Source organism: Rhea pennata, chromosome 14 (assembly GCF_028389875.1).
Source record: "Rhea pennata isolate bPtePen1 chromosome 14, bPtePen1.pri, whole genome shotgun sequence".
Lineage (NCBI taxonomy): Eukaryota > Metazoa > Chordata > Aves > Rheiformes > Rheidae > Rhea > Rhea pennata.
In genome coordinates, this window is record NC_084676.1 from 4429543 (window position 1) to 4444218 (window position 14676).

General features: G+C 41.5%; 1 protein-coding gene across 1 annotated transcript; it reads left to right on the forward strand.

The window, feature by feature from the left end:
• The first annotated feature begins 3466 nt into the window (after window positions 1-3466).
• KCNMB1 (potassium calcium-activated channel subfamily M regulatory beta subunit 1) lies at window positions 3467-12815 on the forward strand. Its single transcript, XM_062587196.1, has 4 exons — window positions 3467-3644; window positions 8953-9122; window positions 10400-10595; window positions 12507-12815. The coding sequence occupies exons 2-4, from the start codon at window positions 8986-8988 to the stop codon at window positions 12789-12791; spliced, it is 618 nt and encodes a 205-aa protein (XP_062443180.1). The 5' UTR covers window positions 3467-3644; window positions 8953-8985; the 3' UTR covers window positions 12792-12815.
• Window positions 12816-14676: the final 1861 nt, after the last annotated feature.

Consider the following 14676-nt stretch of genomic DNA (forward strand, 5'->3'; position numbering starts at 1 on the left):
CATAACAGGCCATCTGACAAAACAGAAAGCAAATGTAATTCATGCGATGTCCCAGCAAGAGATCATTGGGCATCGCGTGCAGTTGAACCAGGCTCTCCTGAGCTTCCTCGACACCTCAGAATCGCCGCAAGGCCAGACCAACTTCTCCAGGGGTTTAGGAGTCCTCTAAACCAAAACACATCCCTGTGATGAGGGCCCTATCAAAAACAGGGGAGAGATGGAACAAATCATTCCACAGTTTCTCCTGCACTTCAATGCCAGTTGAAGTTTACCTCTCCCTTCCTCAGGGGAATACATTAGCCAGCACTGCCACTGCAGTCAGCTTAGAGCTGATGGGCATGACTTATTTACATATAAGAAAGGTGAAATTTATACATCAAGTATACTAGAAGAGACAAATATAATTATTGAATTAACACAGTTTGGTAAGCTTTCACTCAAACGCCACTAATCAAACTATAGCCTTTACTGTTTTAGACCTTATCTGAGATGACTGTGAACATCCCAACCTCCCAGAGAACTCGTCTAATTAGGCTACACACTAGAAATGCCGTTCTGACAAAAATACCAAAAATAGTGGGAGATGTTCAGCAACATGAAGGATCAAGTCTTGCAAACCTTCTCCCTTTTTTTTTTTTTTTTTTTTGCCAGCACGCCTTGGTCAAATAGAGAGAATGTAAAAAGGATAAAAATATGAATACTCACCTCAGAAGCAGAGCAGGAAAAATAAAATAGAAAAAAGTTTGTACTAAAAGTGATTTTTTCCCCTACCACTTCCGTAATGTTTACAGTCCCTTCACATCTTTCTTTATAATACATGTTGCAATCCTTGCATGCTAATGTATGCACAATTTTCTTTCCTTCACAGCCATAAGCCCATACATTACTGGTACCCACACTTTCCTCCACTAGCACTTAAAACATGTAAGCATATCCATGCAGAAAAAAAATAATTCCTCGGAAATACTCAATTCTGTCTGATAACTTCTTGCAACTCTGCAGCCTGTTAATTCTAAATGTAAACGTTTTGCTAGTTTGCAGTCCCAGAAGCTTATTCAAGTTGAAGTCCTGTTTTCAGAAAGAACCACATAAAATCATCCCTCAATTTTTTTAGCCAAAGACAAAGGGTTTAATACATTGGAATAAAATAAGAGGGAAGACAATGACAAGAAACTTGTTCAGCTCCAAAAATTAGTATTTCAGGTTTACAAAAGCCTACCTGTTCCATTGCTTTTCTCTTCCTGGATCCCTGACTAGAGTTTGGAAGTGTAAAACACAACCCACCAAGCAAAGCCTGGAAAGGCCCCTGCAAAACACTGCTTAGAAACCAGTATTTCCAAAAGGCTCTCAGACCAGCAGGGTCAGATCAGATTGCTCTCAGGGTATAGCAGTCATTGGAATTAAGGAGATACAGTAACCTCTGACTATGAAACTCTTGTATTTTTGACTCTTGCTCCATAATCACATAATCTATTAAAAAAATAATTCCTAATATATTTCTCTTCAAATGCACAGCACCTATCTTTGAAATATCCAGTCTTGTTTTCAAAACAGCAAACGATGATGGAAAAGTCCACCAAACCAATGAAGATTTTAGGGGGGAATAACTTTTGTTCATAAGATAACTTTTCCAACTTCAAGTTTTATTCCCAAGATTGTGCTACATCACTTCTCAAATTTTAAAAAATAACTACAATCATAAATCCTTCCGATCTAGATGACAGGAACAGGTTTCATCTTACCTGAAGTTAAGCATCTAACAGATAGTTCTCTGAATCCAAGCTAGCTTTATACGCTCTCTTCTGCATCAGTAATTACAGAAAAGGATCCTTCCGGGGAGATTCATCTGTTATTTTCAGACAGTTTTTCCTTCCAAACATGCCAAATGCTAATCTCTCACTCCAAAGAAAGCCTGGAAGACCAGCGTAAGCAGAGACAGATAATTATTAGGTATCTAAAGTAGAGTGGAAAGGATCCCACCCCTGTTTTCAGCAGCAGAACATTAAGGCTTTTGCTGGATAAATAACTTTTAGCTCTTCTCTTTCCACAGGAACCCACTGGACAATATATGTGCCTAGAGCACAATGAATTTTCTGTTCTCATCTATAGAGCTCTGATGAACACAGCCATGTTCCCATTACCCACTTGCTCTAAATTCACCAAAACTAAAAGAAACCAAGCAATTATACAGAGCTGCTGGTGGCTTAGCTATTAAATGCTAAGAATCATCAACACTGGTCAGGTGTTTCTATAAGCACTTGCTCAGATCTCAGAAAGAAAAACCCCTTCCACTCTTGCCAGAGAGTTTCCCCTGAGTGTCTTGCCAGCCAAAAGGTGAGAAACACTGGAAAAGCTCAGAGAGGAAGCAAGGTTCACTACTGCTAATACAGTTATTTCTTATGATGAAAGTTTCGTTATGTCAGTTTGTTGCTTCCCTTCAGACTAAAGCGTCCGGTTTTCAAACCATCAGCACGAGAGCTTCACACAGCTTACTCCTCCCCAAGAAAGCCAGCAGTGCTGGTCATGCTGTACTGCTAACAAGGCATCTACCAGTAATACCCAGTATTTCATATATAGCTTAGCTGTCATCTATACTTACTACTTATGTACCACATTGCTCTGGATTATTGTTACCAGGGGAGGATGAAGTTAGGAGAAAAAGGCCTCCTAATGGGTCATGTAAACTACATTGGCTCCGCTGCCAAAGGGAGACAAGGGTATTATTTGAGCTCACTTTAAATGAACTGTCTTGGGTACTGACACTCATCTAGCTGGAGCAGCACAAAATTTATTATGCAGCTAAACTTCACAGCTGGGCTTTGCAGCTGTGTTGTGCTTGCACTCTTGCAGCTGCTCTACCCTGGAAACCACCCTCCCACGCTCCAAACTGCCTGTGCAGAGGCACCCGTCGCCTGGCAAGGGTGCCACGTCCCCTGCACCAGCGCTTGCCGCTCTCCTCGCTCTGCCAGTCGCCAGGAAGCAAACCGGAGACTCGGGGGCAAGAGTGACTTGAGCTGCGAGCTCTGTTGGTCCCCTAGGGACCAATAAGCAAAGTCCCGAAGCTCCCCAAGGACCTGTGCTCATTCCATTCCAGCCTCAGGTCACCCAGCTTGACATCAAGGTGCTAGGAAGGGCTTATGAAAAGGAAGCAGGAGAAGAAACTCCATCATTGATGTAGTTGCTTCCTCAGATCTTATCTAGAAGGTCCAACACGTTTTTAAGCTAAAGCTGTGCCTGAGGAGTAGGGTAGCAACTTATGGCACTACAGGAGCCTAGTGTAAATAAATAAATAAAAAACAACACACAAATCCCATACAGACTAAAACCATAGAAAACAGTCTCTTCCGCTGTAGTTAGCCTTAAAACTGTGGCTTCCTGGTTTTCAGCAATTAATCTCAAAAAGGACAGCACTGTTTCATACCTTACCATTTATGGTTACAGAAAACTTCACAGAACTGCATTAAGAGTTCAGCTACAGCAAAGCAAATCCAGAGAAGTAGAGGAAAGAGGAAAAACAAGACTACATACTTGGAGCTCTGAACTCCACTGCTTTATCTTTGATGGAAAGATTTTCTCCCAAGTCAGCCACGTAACAGAAGTTCCTTCATCAAAGTCTTCGAGAAAGCAACTTTACATCAGAAAAAGTAAGTACAACAATGAGCAGATGTTTTTCTTTGGGAGATCCAGCAGCTTTGGTTTGGGAAATTACTGTAATTCTAGAAGCAACAGTTTTTCTAAACACACAGCACTACATGCTGAAAACCCCAAAAGCTCTCTTGGTAGGGAAAAGTTGAATTATTTTCATCTCTGCAGCTGGTAAACTGGGATGCAGTCCAGTAATTCCCCATAATTATTAAGAACACATTAGGATATTTTTTTCCCTCCTTTTTAAACAAATAAACAGAATCTGGGGAACTTGCAGCCCCCAAAGCAGCAGAGCTTTTATTTTGGCTAATGGTAAACAGACCTGTGCTTTCTGGAGACCTGCAGCCTCGGGGGCTCAGCGATCTCAGGGGCTGCGCTCGGCCGTCTCCATCTCCAATTACAGTTACGTGGGAACCGGGCACTTCAACTCCTTCAAGCTTCCTTGAAACCTGCTCTTTGATGGGCTAATTGCATGCAGTCCTCCACCAAACGTAGCACTCTAAAAAAATAGCTCAGAAATACTATGTAACTTTTTCAAATAAGAAAAAACAGGTTTAAAAGCTAATTAACAAGTACTGAAATAAGTGCATAGGTTTTAAACAAGAAAAGCCAATTTCTTTAGTCCATACTGCAGTGTTACATACATCAGGTAAACACCTCTTTAATAATGCAAATTGAGTTATTTCATAAAATAAATGCAACTGTTTGTTATTTAACAAAAAAATGGCAGCAGAAGAAAAATTGGAAAGGTTGGGATTGAAAGAGGAAAAGCTACCAAACTTAAAACACACATGAAAGTAGTAAGCAGATATGAGCGATCAGGCTAATTTATTAAGAGACTCTAGTAAACACATGGATCATGCAGCTCTGCCACAGTGGCATAACCAGCACAGGTCTCAAATTTACAGTTGCCCCCAGTTCCCACAAGCCACATCCAGCTCGTAAAGCAGCAACACGATGCTCTTCTCACACACCCAGCAGAAATGGAGACTCATCTGGGCCTGCACTAGGGCATTTCAGGAAGAATAAAATCAGGTGATCAATAAGTTGACACTAGATATGAGAAAGCAAATAGCTTTTGTATTTGGTGTTTTGTATTTGTATTCAGAGGCAGTAGAGGCCAAAGGGCTCAGGCCTTTTTAAAGTCTCCTCATTCCTTTAGGGGTGCAGACAACTTGCACCCCTCTCCTTATGATGCAGCATTAGCACTTGATGCTCATCTGGAAGTAACAGATAAACATTCACTGGAAATTCACTGTATGGCAGAGGATAAACCAGCTCAAAAAAATGACTAGGCAACTGTGGATATTTATTTCTAACTTAAGTTTGACATGGGTGGCCTGGGCTTAGCACCTTTTCTTCTGCTGGAGCGAGAGGGAGATGCATATCCAAGTGCCAAAACAGCCCTGTGTGCTCCTGCACCCCGAGGTGGCCAGAGACAGGTCCCCCGTGCACTAGCAGAGGTCACGGCACTAGAAGCTCCTTCAGCCCCAGCAGGGGCAGGCATAAACTTCCCACGGAGTATAAAACACATTTCCTAATCAAAATGGGGTCCTCTTCCAAGCCACAGCAGATGGCAACCCGAGGATTATCACCAGCAGCTGTCAATGCAGTGATTATACATCGAAATTGCACAGCTAATGTGCTGTATAATTTAACTAGACTGAAAAAAAAGATTATGAAGAGGGAACATTATGAAAACATTTGGAGCTTATATTTTCCTAATAATTATGGAGGCACCCTGCAATCTTCAGTGCAAAAGATGCATTTAGATTTGCTCTTGAAGCAGGACTGAAATCCACGGTACTTGCTTTAACATCTTCACATTCAAATACACTCCAAGACTTCCTGGGCCAATTGACTCCTCTGTGATGTCTTATTTTTCAAATACTGTTTCCTCTAACAAAATCATTAAATGAGCTCTTTCAACATTCCTCCTAACATATATTCACAGGTCTAAAAACAGAAGAACTTATAATCTGACAAAATTAACTTTTTGAAGACTGTGGGGAAAATACATTCCATATAAGCACATTTTTCTATAGGCACACAGCATTCATGTGTCACGAAAAGTGGAAAATGCAAGGCTTTGAGCACAAGAACATAAGAATATCTACATATGGAAGGAAGTTTAAAAAAATAGTAGTTGACTTCATTGACTTCTTGCCCATATTACATTCCCTAGGTTTCCTCTGATGTAATTTTGCATATAGATTGATTAGTGTTACAGATTTCGCTAGTCTTTTCACTCTAAAAGCAGCAAAAATGCCTCAGGAAGCGTGATTTCATTTTTAGGGACCACATTTACTGCTAATCTGGTGCAGCAACACCACAGTGACGTGAGCACCTCTGATCTACCCTGCCTGCAGACCTAGCCGGGTTTTTTTTGTGTTTATAGAAGCACTCTGGGAGATATTTTTAGACCAGTCTTTCTTGTTAACATTCCCTGCATAATTCATATGTCCTTATTCACTCTGGAGTGGAGCAGGCATCATCTGATGAACTAGGGCAATAGAAACAGGAGCACTCAGCAATCCACAGGATCAAGGAGCCTGTTGGGTGTCAGCATTCAAAACTTTGGGAGTACTTTCAGGAAAACTACCTGAGCACCTTCCACGCTAGTTTTCACATGGGAGTAATTACTTTTCTTAAAGAGGCAGGCAGTTTAAGATGATCAGATAGGATGAGCTGACTAGTACCCATGCTGCACGTGTGGATGACCTCCAAGCAGACTGAGGGGGCAACTGCAATTCTTACCAATTCTTCAGTTAATAGCCTCAAGTACTTGGTTTTCCACATAATGAGACTCCTCAGCACAACCAGGCCAGTTACGGAAACAGCTGTCCATCATCAGATCACCCCTGCGTTATGAGGGAGCGTAACCCAACCACCACACAGTCCCTGGGCCCCGCTCCAGGGCTGGTAACACTCTACTGCTTCCTTCAACTTCCCCCTCTGACCAAGCCACACACCGCAGACGCCGTTCAATACTGATTGAACTTCAAACGCTGTGAAGTGTTCCAGTGTTTTCAGTACTTTGGAATTTTGTTTCTTGATAATACTGCATTTCCACTTCTTCCACACAGAAGAAAAAGAAAGGACTGATGTTTCCACACAGCAGTAACTGTTAACATTTACTCCCATGCAACCATTCCTCAGGGTGCATAGGCAACCATGCAGAATTATGCACAAGTACACACGCGCGGAGCGATTACACTAACTGTGCTTGCCAGCAGATGTTCCACCTGTAGCCTCACAACCAAGAGAAAACACAACGCAAACTTATCTGAGGGCATTAGCTCATGCAGCTGCATGGAGTTTCTGCCCAAAACTCCAACATCAGTAAGCAGGTAAGGTTCATTATACAGCAACTGCTAGTTCAAAATGCCTCCTGCAATGCCAGTGAATTATACAGGCTCAGCAAAATGCTTCCCTTCAAACGGCTGTAAGCACACTCACAGCGGGTCTCGACGTTTTATTCAAAGAGGAACTGAATGCTGAAACAGTGAATTCTGTCCAATTCCACAACAACTTCCCCTGTTCCTAGGGAGGCCTCAGAACATCTTTTCCTTTCTGATATTTCATTTGCAGTTCTATCTACTTTAACTATTTATTTCAAAAATGTCTGTAACGAGCCTCTAGGTGTTCTAAACTGCCAAAGCTTATTTATTGTCAACATACTTTTATAATTTTACTGTCAAACACAAGATCTGGTGTGATAGGATCAGTCTACAAACATTAGCATTGTCCAAAGTTTTTTTTTTTTTTTTTTTTTTTTTTTTTTTTTTGCTTTGAGCCATTTAACACAGAGTAAGGCACCTGCACCACTGAAACTGAGAATTAACAGGAGAAGAAAGCAATGTTCAAGTTACACTTGCATTCTTTCCAAAGTTGTTAAAAAAAAAAAAAATCTTTCATTAAACTGACTGCTTAGGCTTTCTCTAACAAATTTTGGGGGATTTTGTTTGTTTGTTGGGGGGGGGAAGAATATTTTGCAGCTTTACCACCTAGGATAACTGGAGAAGGGCTGCTCATTTTTAACTAGAAGAGCACATTTGCCGACTTCAGCATGTGCTTATCTCACACTGCATCTAAACTTAAGTCTTTGTATTTGCACAGTTGCTTGGCAGATAGGGGGATCTGGAAAAGTACAGTGCGATTCTGAAGCCCAGGCAGTAAGAACAAACACTAAGTAACTGCACACTTCTGAAGCTGAAATCCTGAAAATGCACCTAATTTCGGCATTAAGCTGCACCCCACCATCTTGTATGTGAAAACAGGACTGAAACCTGCTGTGGTGTGCATGCAACATATTTTACCTTTATCCTTCCACTTGGCTTTCCTTCCCCCTCCCCTCCAAGCCCCATTCGTGTACATCAGTGGCTTGCACCATGTTCTCATCGCAGGACTGCTTAGGTGCAGCCGCCAGCAGAGCGCAGGCACTGCTGACAGGTTGAACTTCCAGTGACTGGTCTGCACCTCGTTTCTCTAGAAAACCCATGCAATCACATTGATTTAATGGCATATGGATTCCTGGTAATCTTTTTCTTCTTCAGATTCTTTGTCACAACTTTAAAGCAAATAATTTCTGTGTCAGCAAGAGCCTCACTTAATCCCCCACGTAGCAGGGGGATGTGGCAGGAGCTCCAGAGCTCAGACTCGGGCAGTGCTGCTGTTACGGTGGTGGCCTCCCTAACACCGAACACTTGCCCACTAGCACCAGCTCCAGCCAGAATCAAATGCTTGTGTAGAAAAAGCAGCAAACTTTGCTTCTGTGCTTTGTGCTCCTGTTCAGTTATGTTTAGCAGCATCATACTTCTCGTGGCAAGAAAGTGCAACCAAGTAGTGGAGAAAAGCTGCATGAGTTTTAAGCATTCCAGAATGGGCAAGGCCAAACAAGGCACAGAGTTCAGAACTAGGCAGCTTACTAAATATTAAGTTTGAAATCATTGCAGCTCTTTTGTATACAAAAGCACCACACTGAGTAATCCAGAAGAGAACACAGCGTTAAGATGGACTCCACTGTGGGAGGATTTTTCCTCCTGCAGCTTCTACCCATACCCAGCACAACATTTCTTACTTCAGACAACCAGCAATATGAAATAAACTAAAAAACAGAAAAGTAGACTATAGTGTACAATAAGTATCAGGAAGTAAAAACACAGGTTTCCAAGAGGGGAAAAAAAAATAAAGACCAATAGTATTTAAGTCACAGTTTGTTCAGAAATGAGATTGTTCCTCAGTGAGATAGACAGTATTTCAGAAACTTGTTATATTTTCCCTGGCTTTTTTCTTATTTTGATCCAGAATCAGAGATTCCAGTTTTCATGACTCTAAATCATGCTGGGAAAGAAACTGGTGACCGCGCAGAAGCGGGGGGAGACGAGAGCCCTGTGCCTGGGCCTAGGAATGGTCGCGTGCTCCATGATGATGTACTTCTTCATTGGGATCACCATCGTGCCATCCTACACTACAAGGTAATGACAGTCACTTCTTTATAAGTGCAAAACTGCTTTTTGCTGTCATAACATAGAATATGATTAAGTAGTAGTCCCAAAAGACGTTTGATACACTGTACAATAACTAAATAGTACGTTCTTGAAGAGCTCACAAGAGTTGAAAGATAGAAAAAAAGGCACAAGAAAAGGGCGAACTCGGAAAAGATCAGGCATTTATAGGTAAAGGCAAGAAAGAGGCACTGATCATCTCAGGGCTACAGCCAGAGCAGACTGAAACCAAGTGCTTCCTATGAAAAATAGATAAAAATTGAAAAGCTTACCAAAGACCAGTAACGAAAAACCTACATACTTATGAAAGTGTAAAGGTAAGAAACAGATTTTCAATTTTAGGCTTTTTTTTTTTTTAATAAAGTAGGAAAGACATTAGCAACAGAATTCATGGTATTCCTGGTAAGCCTCTAATTGACTCATGAGATCATAGGACCTTCAGCAGCCCAGTCCTCTGCAGTAAACACACTGAATGCTAGAAGAGCTAGTGTTATCCACATTTTAATTCATTTTGCAAGTTCTCCCTCCACATGCAAAAAAATCAAATTGAAAAAAAATGCATCATGAAAATTAGCTTGCCCGAGCATTTCAGTTCAACCTCCAGCAGCTCATCCTTCAGGCTTAGAAGATTTTCCTCTCGATAGGGAAAAGCAAGCACATACTTTGTTCTTCTGGCTAAGAGCACCTTTAAGCTCAAAAATAGGAGACTTATACTTTGACATGTATAAATATTTTTTATCATGAAATTTTAAGCAGTCATCCACAGCCTCATGATAGCCATGAAGTTCCTAACTAACAGCAACATTGTTAGGAAAATTCAGTAATGCATTTAAAAAAGGGGGGGGAAAAAGTGTTGAAAGCCTTGCTTTAAGATCATTATTTTTAAAACAGAAGATATTTTCCATCCTCCTGATTACATCACAAGACATCTGCATATAAAGAGATTTCATAGAATCACAGAACATGAGTAACACCTGAAACATAGACCTGTGAGGTTAGAACCTAGTTTTCCAATGACAGAATGCATGACAAAATAAATCCCCTAAAACTTCTCCTGCACTGCCCGCTTACAGCAGCTCTTCTCTGGGCACAGCCACCAATTTGGGGCAGGCAGAGGTCCTCGCACTGGTGCTGAGCAGTGACAAACCCTTTCCATACTCCCACCACTGGCATACATAGGTGGATCTCCAGCACATGACCTGGAACAAATGCTGCCAAAGCAACTGAGATGTTTTTTGTTATTGCAGCGTCTGGACAACAGAAACAGTGTGCAAGGTGCTCAAAGCCACCATCAAGGACAAAGCCCATTGCTCGCAAAGCGAAGACTCTGAGGATGAGAACGTCTTTCATTACCCTTGTCTACAGGTGTGGGTTAATCTGACAGCCTCAGGACAAGAGGTTATGCTGTATCAGACTGAAGATACACTGGAAAGAAATCCTAAGGTACTCACAGTATAAACTCAACCAATCAATCTCTGCTGGTCTCTAACATCTTTGATTCCCCAGGCAGAGATAAGAGGGGGAGGCACATCTGTTTTTAAACTAGATATTAGAGTAAGAGTAGAAGCAGCTGCTCATCTTTTACACATCAATGTTTGTGTTTAAACCAAAGTAATTTTATTCTTTTTCAAAAAATTAAACATTTTTTAGAACTTTAAATATTACATTAAACATTAAGGTGATGCTTGTGAAGCAGTTATACAAACTGAAAATGAGTATTAAGCATATTCAAACATTCAAATACACGTAAGTGTCTGTAAGTGGAAGCGCAGCACTGAGAAATCACTTATAGTCGGCGGTTTGCTCAGTAGCTTTTGAACTATCACAGAAGAGGCCTGAACTTAAATACTGTCCTAAGCAACAGCACAAATCCCAGTTCACTTCGATTTCTAGAGAAGTGTGATGTGAAGCAGGAAATGAAATCAGGAGAAAGGGGAGATGAAGGTACTTTTGGGGACATCGACATTTCAGACAGGAGAGAGAAACGAACCAGCAATTTTGGAAAATGATCACCTGGAAAACTGGTTCGTCCTTGGTTTGGTCTGTACCTGTTTCTAGCCAGCAGAGCAGCAGAAGCCAGGAATCAGAGACGAGCGCAGTGGTGCTGAAGGTGGAGGCACTCGGTATCGCAGTACTGGTCCCTTGGTCCGTGATTTTGGGAATCTCTTCCCAGGAGAAGAGGCAAGCGCCCCGAGCGCAGAAGGGCTGCTGGTCCCGAACAGCAGGCCCTGTGCTCGTTCGGCCCCAGGACGCACGGGAGGGCCGGGCAAGGGCAGAGCGGAGCGTTACTCTCCCACTGCTGCCAGCGTTTCTGCTTGGGAATTAAACGCAGAGTTAAACCCCGTGTAAGCCCGCTCCCTCGCATCTCCAAGCGAGCGAGCACACCTGTAGGAACGCCAGCTCTGTTCCCAAAACACTAGGGCTTCAGAGGCTTTATTTCAGCTGAGTGCTTACCGGGGCATGAAGTGATACTTAGATCTCTGATACAAGACTGAAGCACTTCCAGGATCCAAACCAATGCCTGCGTTAGCAGTACTCATAGTCTTAAAAATACATTTACATAAAATCAGAGCTTCACACACTACAGTTCTAATAGCATAAAAAGAGCAAAAACGACCCACTATAAATTCAAACAAGAATAGCTTGTCCATAGCTTTCATCCATCCAGTGGATGGAAAAGTGATTTCACTTCCCTTTCCACCTAGTGCTTGCACTACATCGACTACAAGTCTTCAGGTCAGGAACCATGCCCTTCTTGCCTTAGCCACTTCCCAGCTTGATTAAAGCATCGAAGCATTAGGTATGTGATATTTTAAGAAAAAAATCCTGATGAGTTGCTTCAGTGTCTTAATAGCTAGTATTTCCACTGAAGACTAATTCATTTTGCATTACTGCTACAGGCCACAGAAACAACTGCTTTGTTAAGAGGACAGGGAGGAAGCTTGCAACCGTTGTACCTTCCTCATGTTTTCCTATCTATTTTGACCAGAGGAACACAGCGAGGTGACTTTGTTATCCAGCATGCTCCTGCTATTCCTTAGTTAGCTTACTTCAGCAACCTTCAGCACGTTTCAACATTTACAGTGAACAGCCTGGCTAAGCATCAACTTTGAAAGCATGAGCAAGACAGTCTCTCCTCTGCTCCTGGTCATCTCTGGATAGCCCAGCAGAGAGTTTCTGCATAACCAACACACTTCTATCATGGTGACATCTAGAAGCCCAGCTGGACATCAGAGCTTGGTAGTGTAATAGCAATGTCACAGTCCTGAAGTCTACAGTTACTCAATCTTACTTCACTACAAATCCTGCATTACAGTATCTGCTCTAACGAAACATCTTTGTTCTTTATTCCAGTGTTCCTATGTCCCAGGCAAATCCGAGAACCCTAAAGAAGTAAAAACGCGAATAGAAACAATTGCAAACAACTTCAGAAGGTATCAGACCTTCCCATGCTACTACGACCCAGGAGGAACACAGACAAATGTCATTTTAAGCAGACTTTATCCCCCCAAAGGCCTCCTCTTTGCTTTCCTCTGGCCTACGCTCTTGTTTACTGGTGGATGTCTGATTATCGTCCTGGTAAAAATCAGTCAGTACGTTTCTGTTCTTTCTGCTTGGCAATACAAAATAAATATCTAGCACAGATGGTCACAAGATACTAAATGCCTTGGTTCCATCATTCCATTTGTATTTTTGACTTTTAAATTTATCAGATAGCAACCCAAGGGTAGGCATTCCAGATAAACTGAACGACACCTCCCAGTTTTGTCTACTGCAGCTGACAATGCATTAGACAAGGACAAACTACAAATGTGAAGCCCCAAAGTTTGCTTTAAAATACTTCAGAATGCAGACTGTGGTTATTTCCAAGTTATTTCCTTAGGCTTTTGGGGTACAGTTACTTTACAGGACCCAGAGCTACAATTAATTTTTACTACAAAGTTCTTGCACCACATTTTAAACAGGGTCCTACTTTTCAAAGCAATTGAGACTGGTTGCTGCCCAAACCAATTACTAACATACACACTATTTGTACACGTTACTGCTACACTATGTATTCATAGCATACTACTTTGGGCTGCAGGGATAAAAAGCCTTGTATTGCTCCAAACAAATATTTGGAATTGTGGATCTCTGCTTTCTGGGGGAAATAAAGTAAAAACAAGCCTTAGAAAGTTTACATTCAAAACACCTAAAGCTGTATATAATACATATGTACACAAAATACAGAATATGGTAAAGAAGCTTTCACAAGCATTAAGATTTAATACTCAGCTCAAACCTCAACTTTGCTTTCCTTTGAAAGGAAGAAAGGTGTAACATTCAAGAAACGCTATCTGCCTGCATATTTCATATTATATAACTGCTAAGCAAAGGAAACAAGATATAAAGAGTATGATTGAAGAGTAAAAATATTATGCATCTTACTAAGTACAGCAATCTCACACAACCGCAGAGGCTAGCATAGCGCAAAGATTTTTCACAGTATGCCAGCGTGTTTGTAGCACCAAGTCTCCTAGGAATACTCCACGGTATGGATAGATAGGTTTGCTGTTCTCTGAAAATGACTTTCTCTCAGCCAATTTCCAGACCGCTACTAGACACAGGAGAAACAAGATTTTTCCAGTATGCTGTACAGGACTGGGAGTTGGCAGACAACTAACATGAGCCTTTTTATCGCACAGCTGATGAACCAGTCAGTCACTGTCATACACAACAAAGTTTCAGAGCTCAGATTTGAATTCAAATGCAAACTAGAACTGAAAAAAAAAAAAAAAGCAGCAGCAGCTCTAACCAATGTTGTACAACTCCCTAGCATTACAGCGCAGAAGCACGCAGAAACATCGCCCATTACGCAAATTTTCCCACGTTGTTAATCGAACAGTGTCAATTTGCTAGCACATAGAGCACACATGCTTTTCATCATGATCAGCAATTCAAAGTTAGACCAGGATACTATAGCAGTAATTATTAACATCAGCAATTCTCACTCAACCTGTGAGACTATGGAGGGCCAGTCTGAAATTTCCAGGGGAAGCAACCTGTTATTCTGCTTCAAATTCAGGTAATGCAGGCTGTAGAAAGTATAATACAGGTGGAGAGTTATTTCTACAAGAAGGAGTGTATTTGTATCTTTGCACAACACTTTGGTGAAACATCTTCTGAAACAGGGCGGTGGATGCAATCCTAATCTTATATATTTGTGTGCACACGTGTGCGTGCACGTGTTTGTGTAGGCACTACAGAAATCCGTTGTTACTTTTAAATAACACTCTGCCCACACATACATAGTTGGGATTTTCCTACAGTTCTGCTTAAGGAGAAAGTCACAGATGTTTTCTCTTGCTCAGTGACTCTTTCACTATCTATTACGGTAGAAGCTCAGCATTGTATCAGCATGACAGGTTACTGGATTAATCTTGAACTTTTGCAAGCATCTTCCTAGTCCACATCTACATGCAAAAGTTGTAATTTGCTAGAGTAAACTTTTAGTTCTCTCTGTATTTCTGGAAAAGCATGCAAA

What these genes read in the sequence shown, in the direction of transcription:
- KCNMB1 (XM_062587196.1), top strand. Translation starts at nt 8,986, where the DNA reads ATGCTGGGAAAGAAACTGGTGACCGCGCAGAAGCGGGGGGAGACGAGA. An exon ending in GTGCCATCCTACACTACAAG is followed by an intron (nt 9,123 to 10,399) that starts GTAATGACAGTC and finishes TTGTTATTGCAG; the next exon opens with CGTCTGGACAACAGAAACAG. An exon ending in CACTGGAAAGAAATCCTAAG is followed by an intron (nt 10,596 to 12,506) that starts GTACTCACAGTA and finishes TCTTTATTCCAG; the next exon opens with TGTTCCTATGTCCCAGGCAA.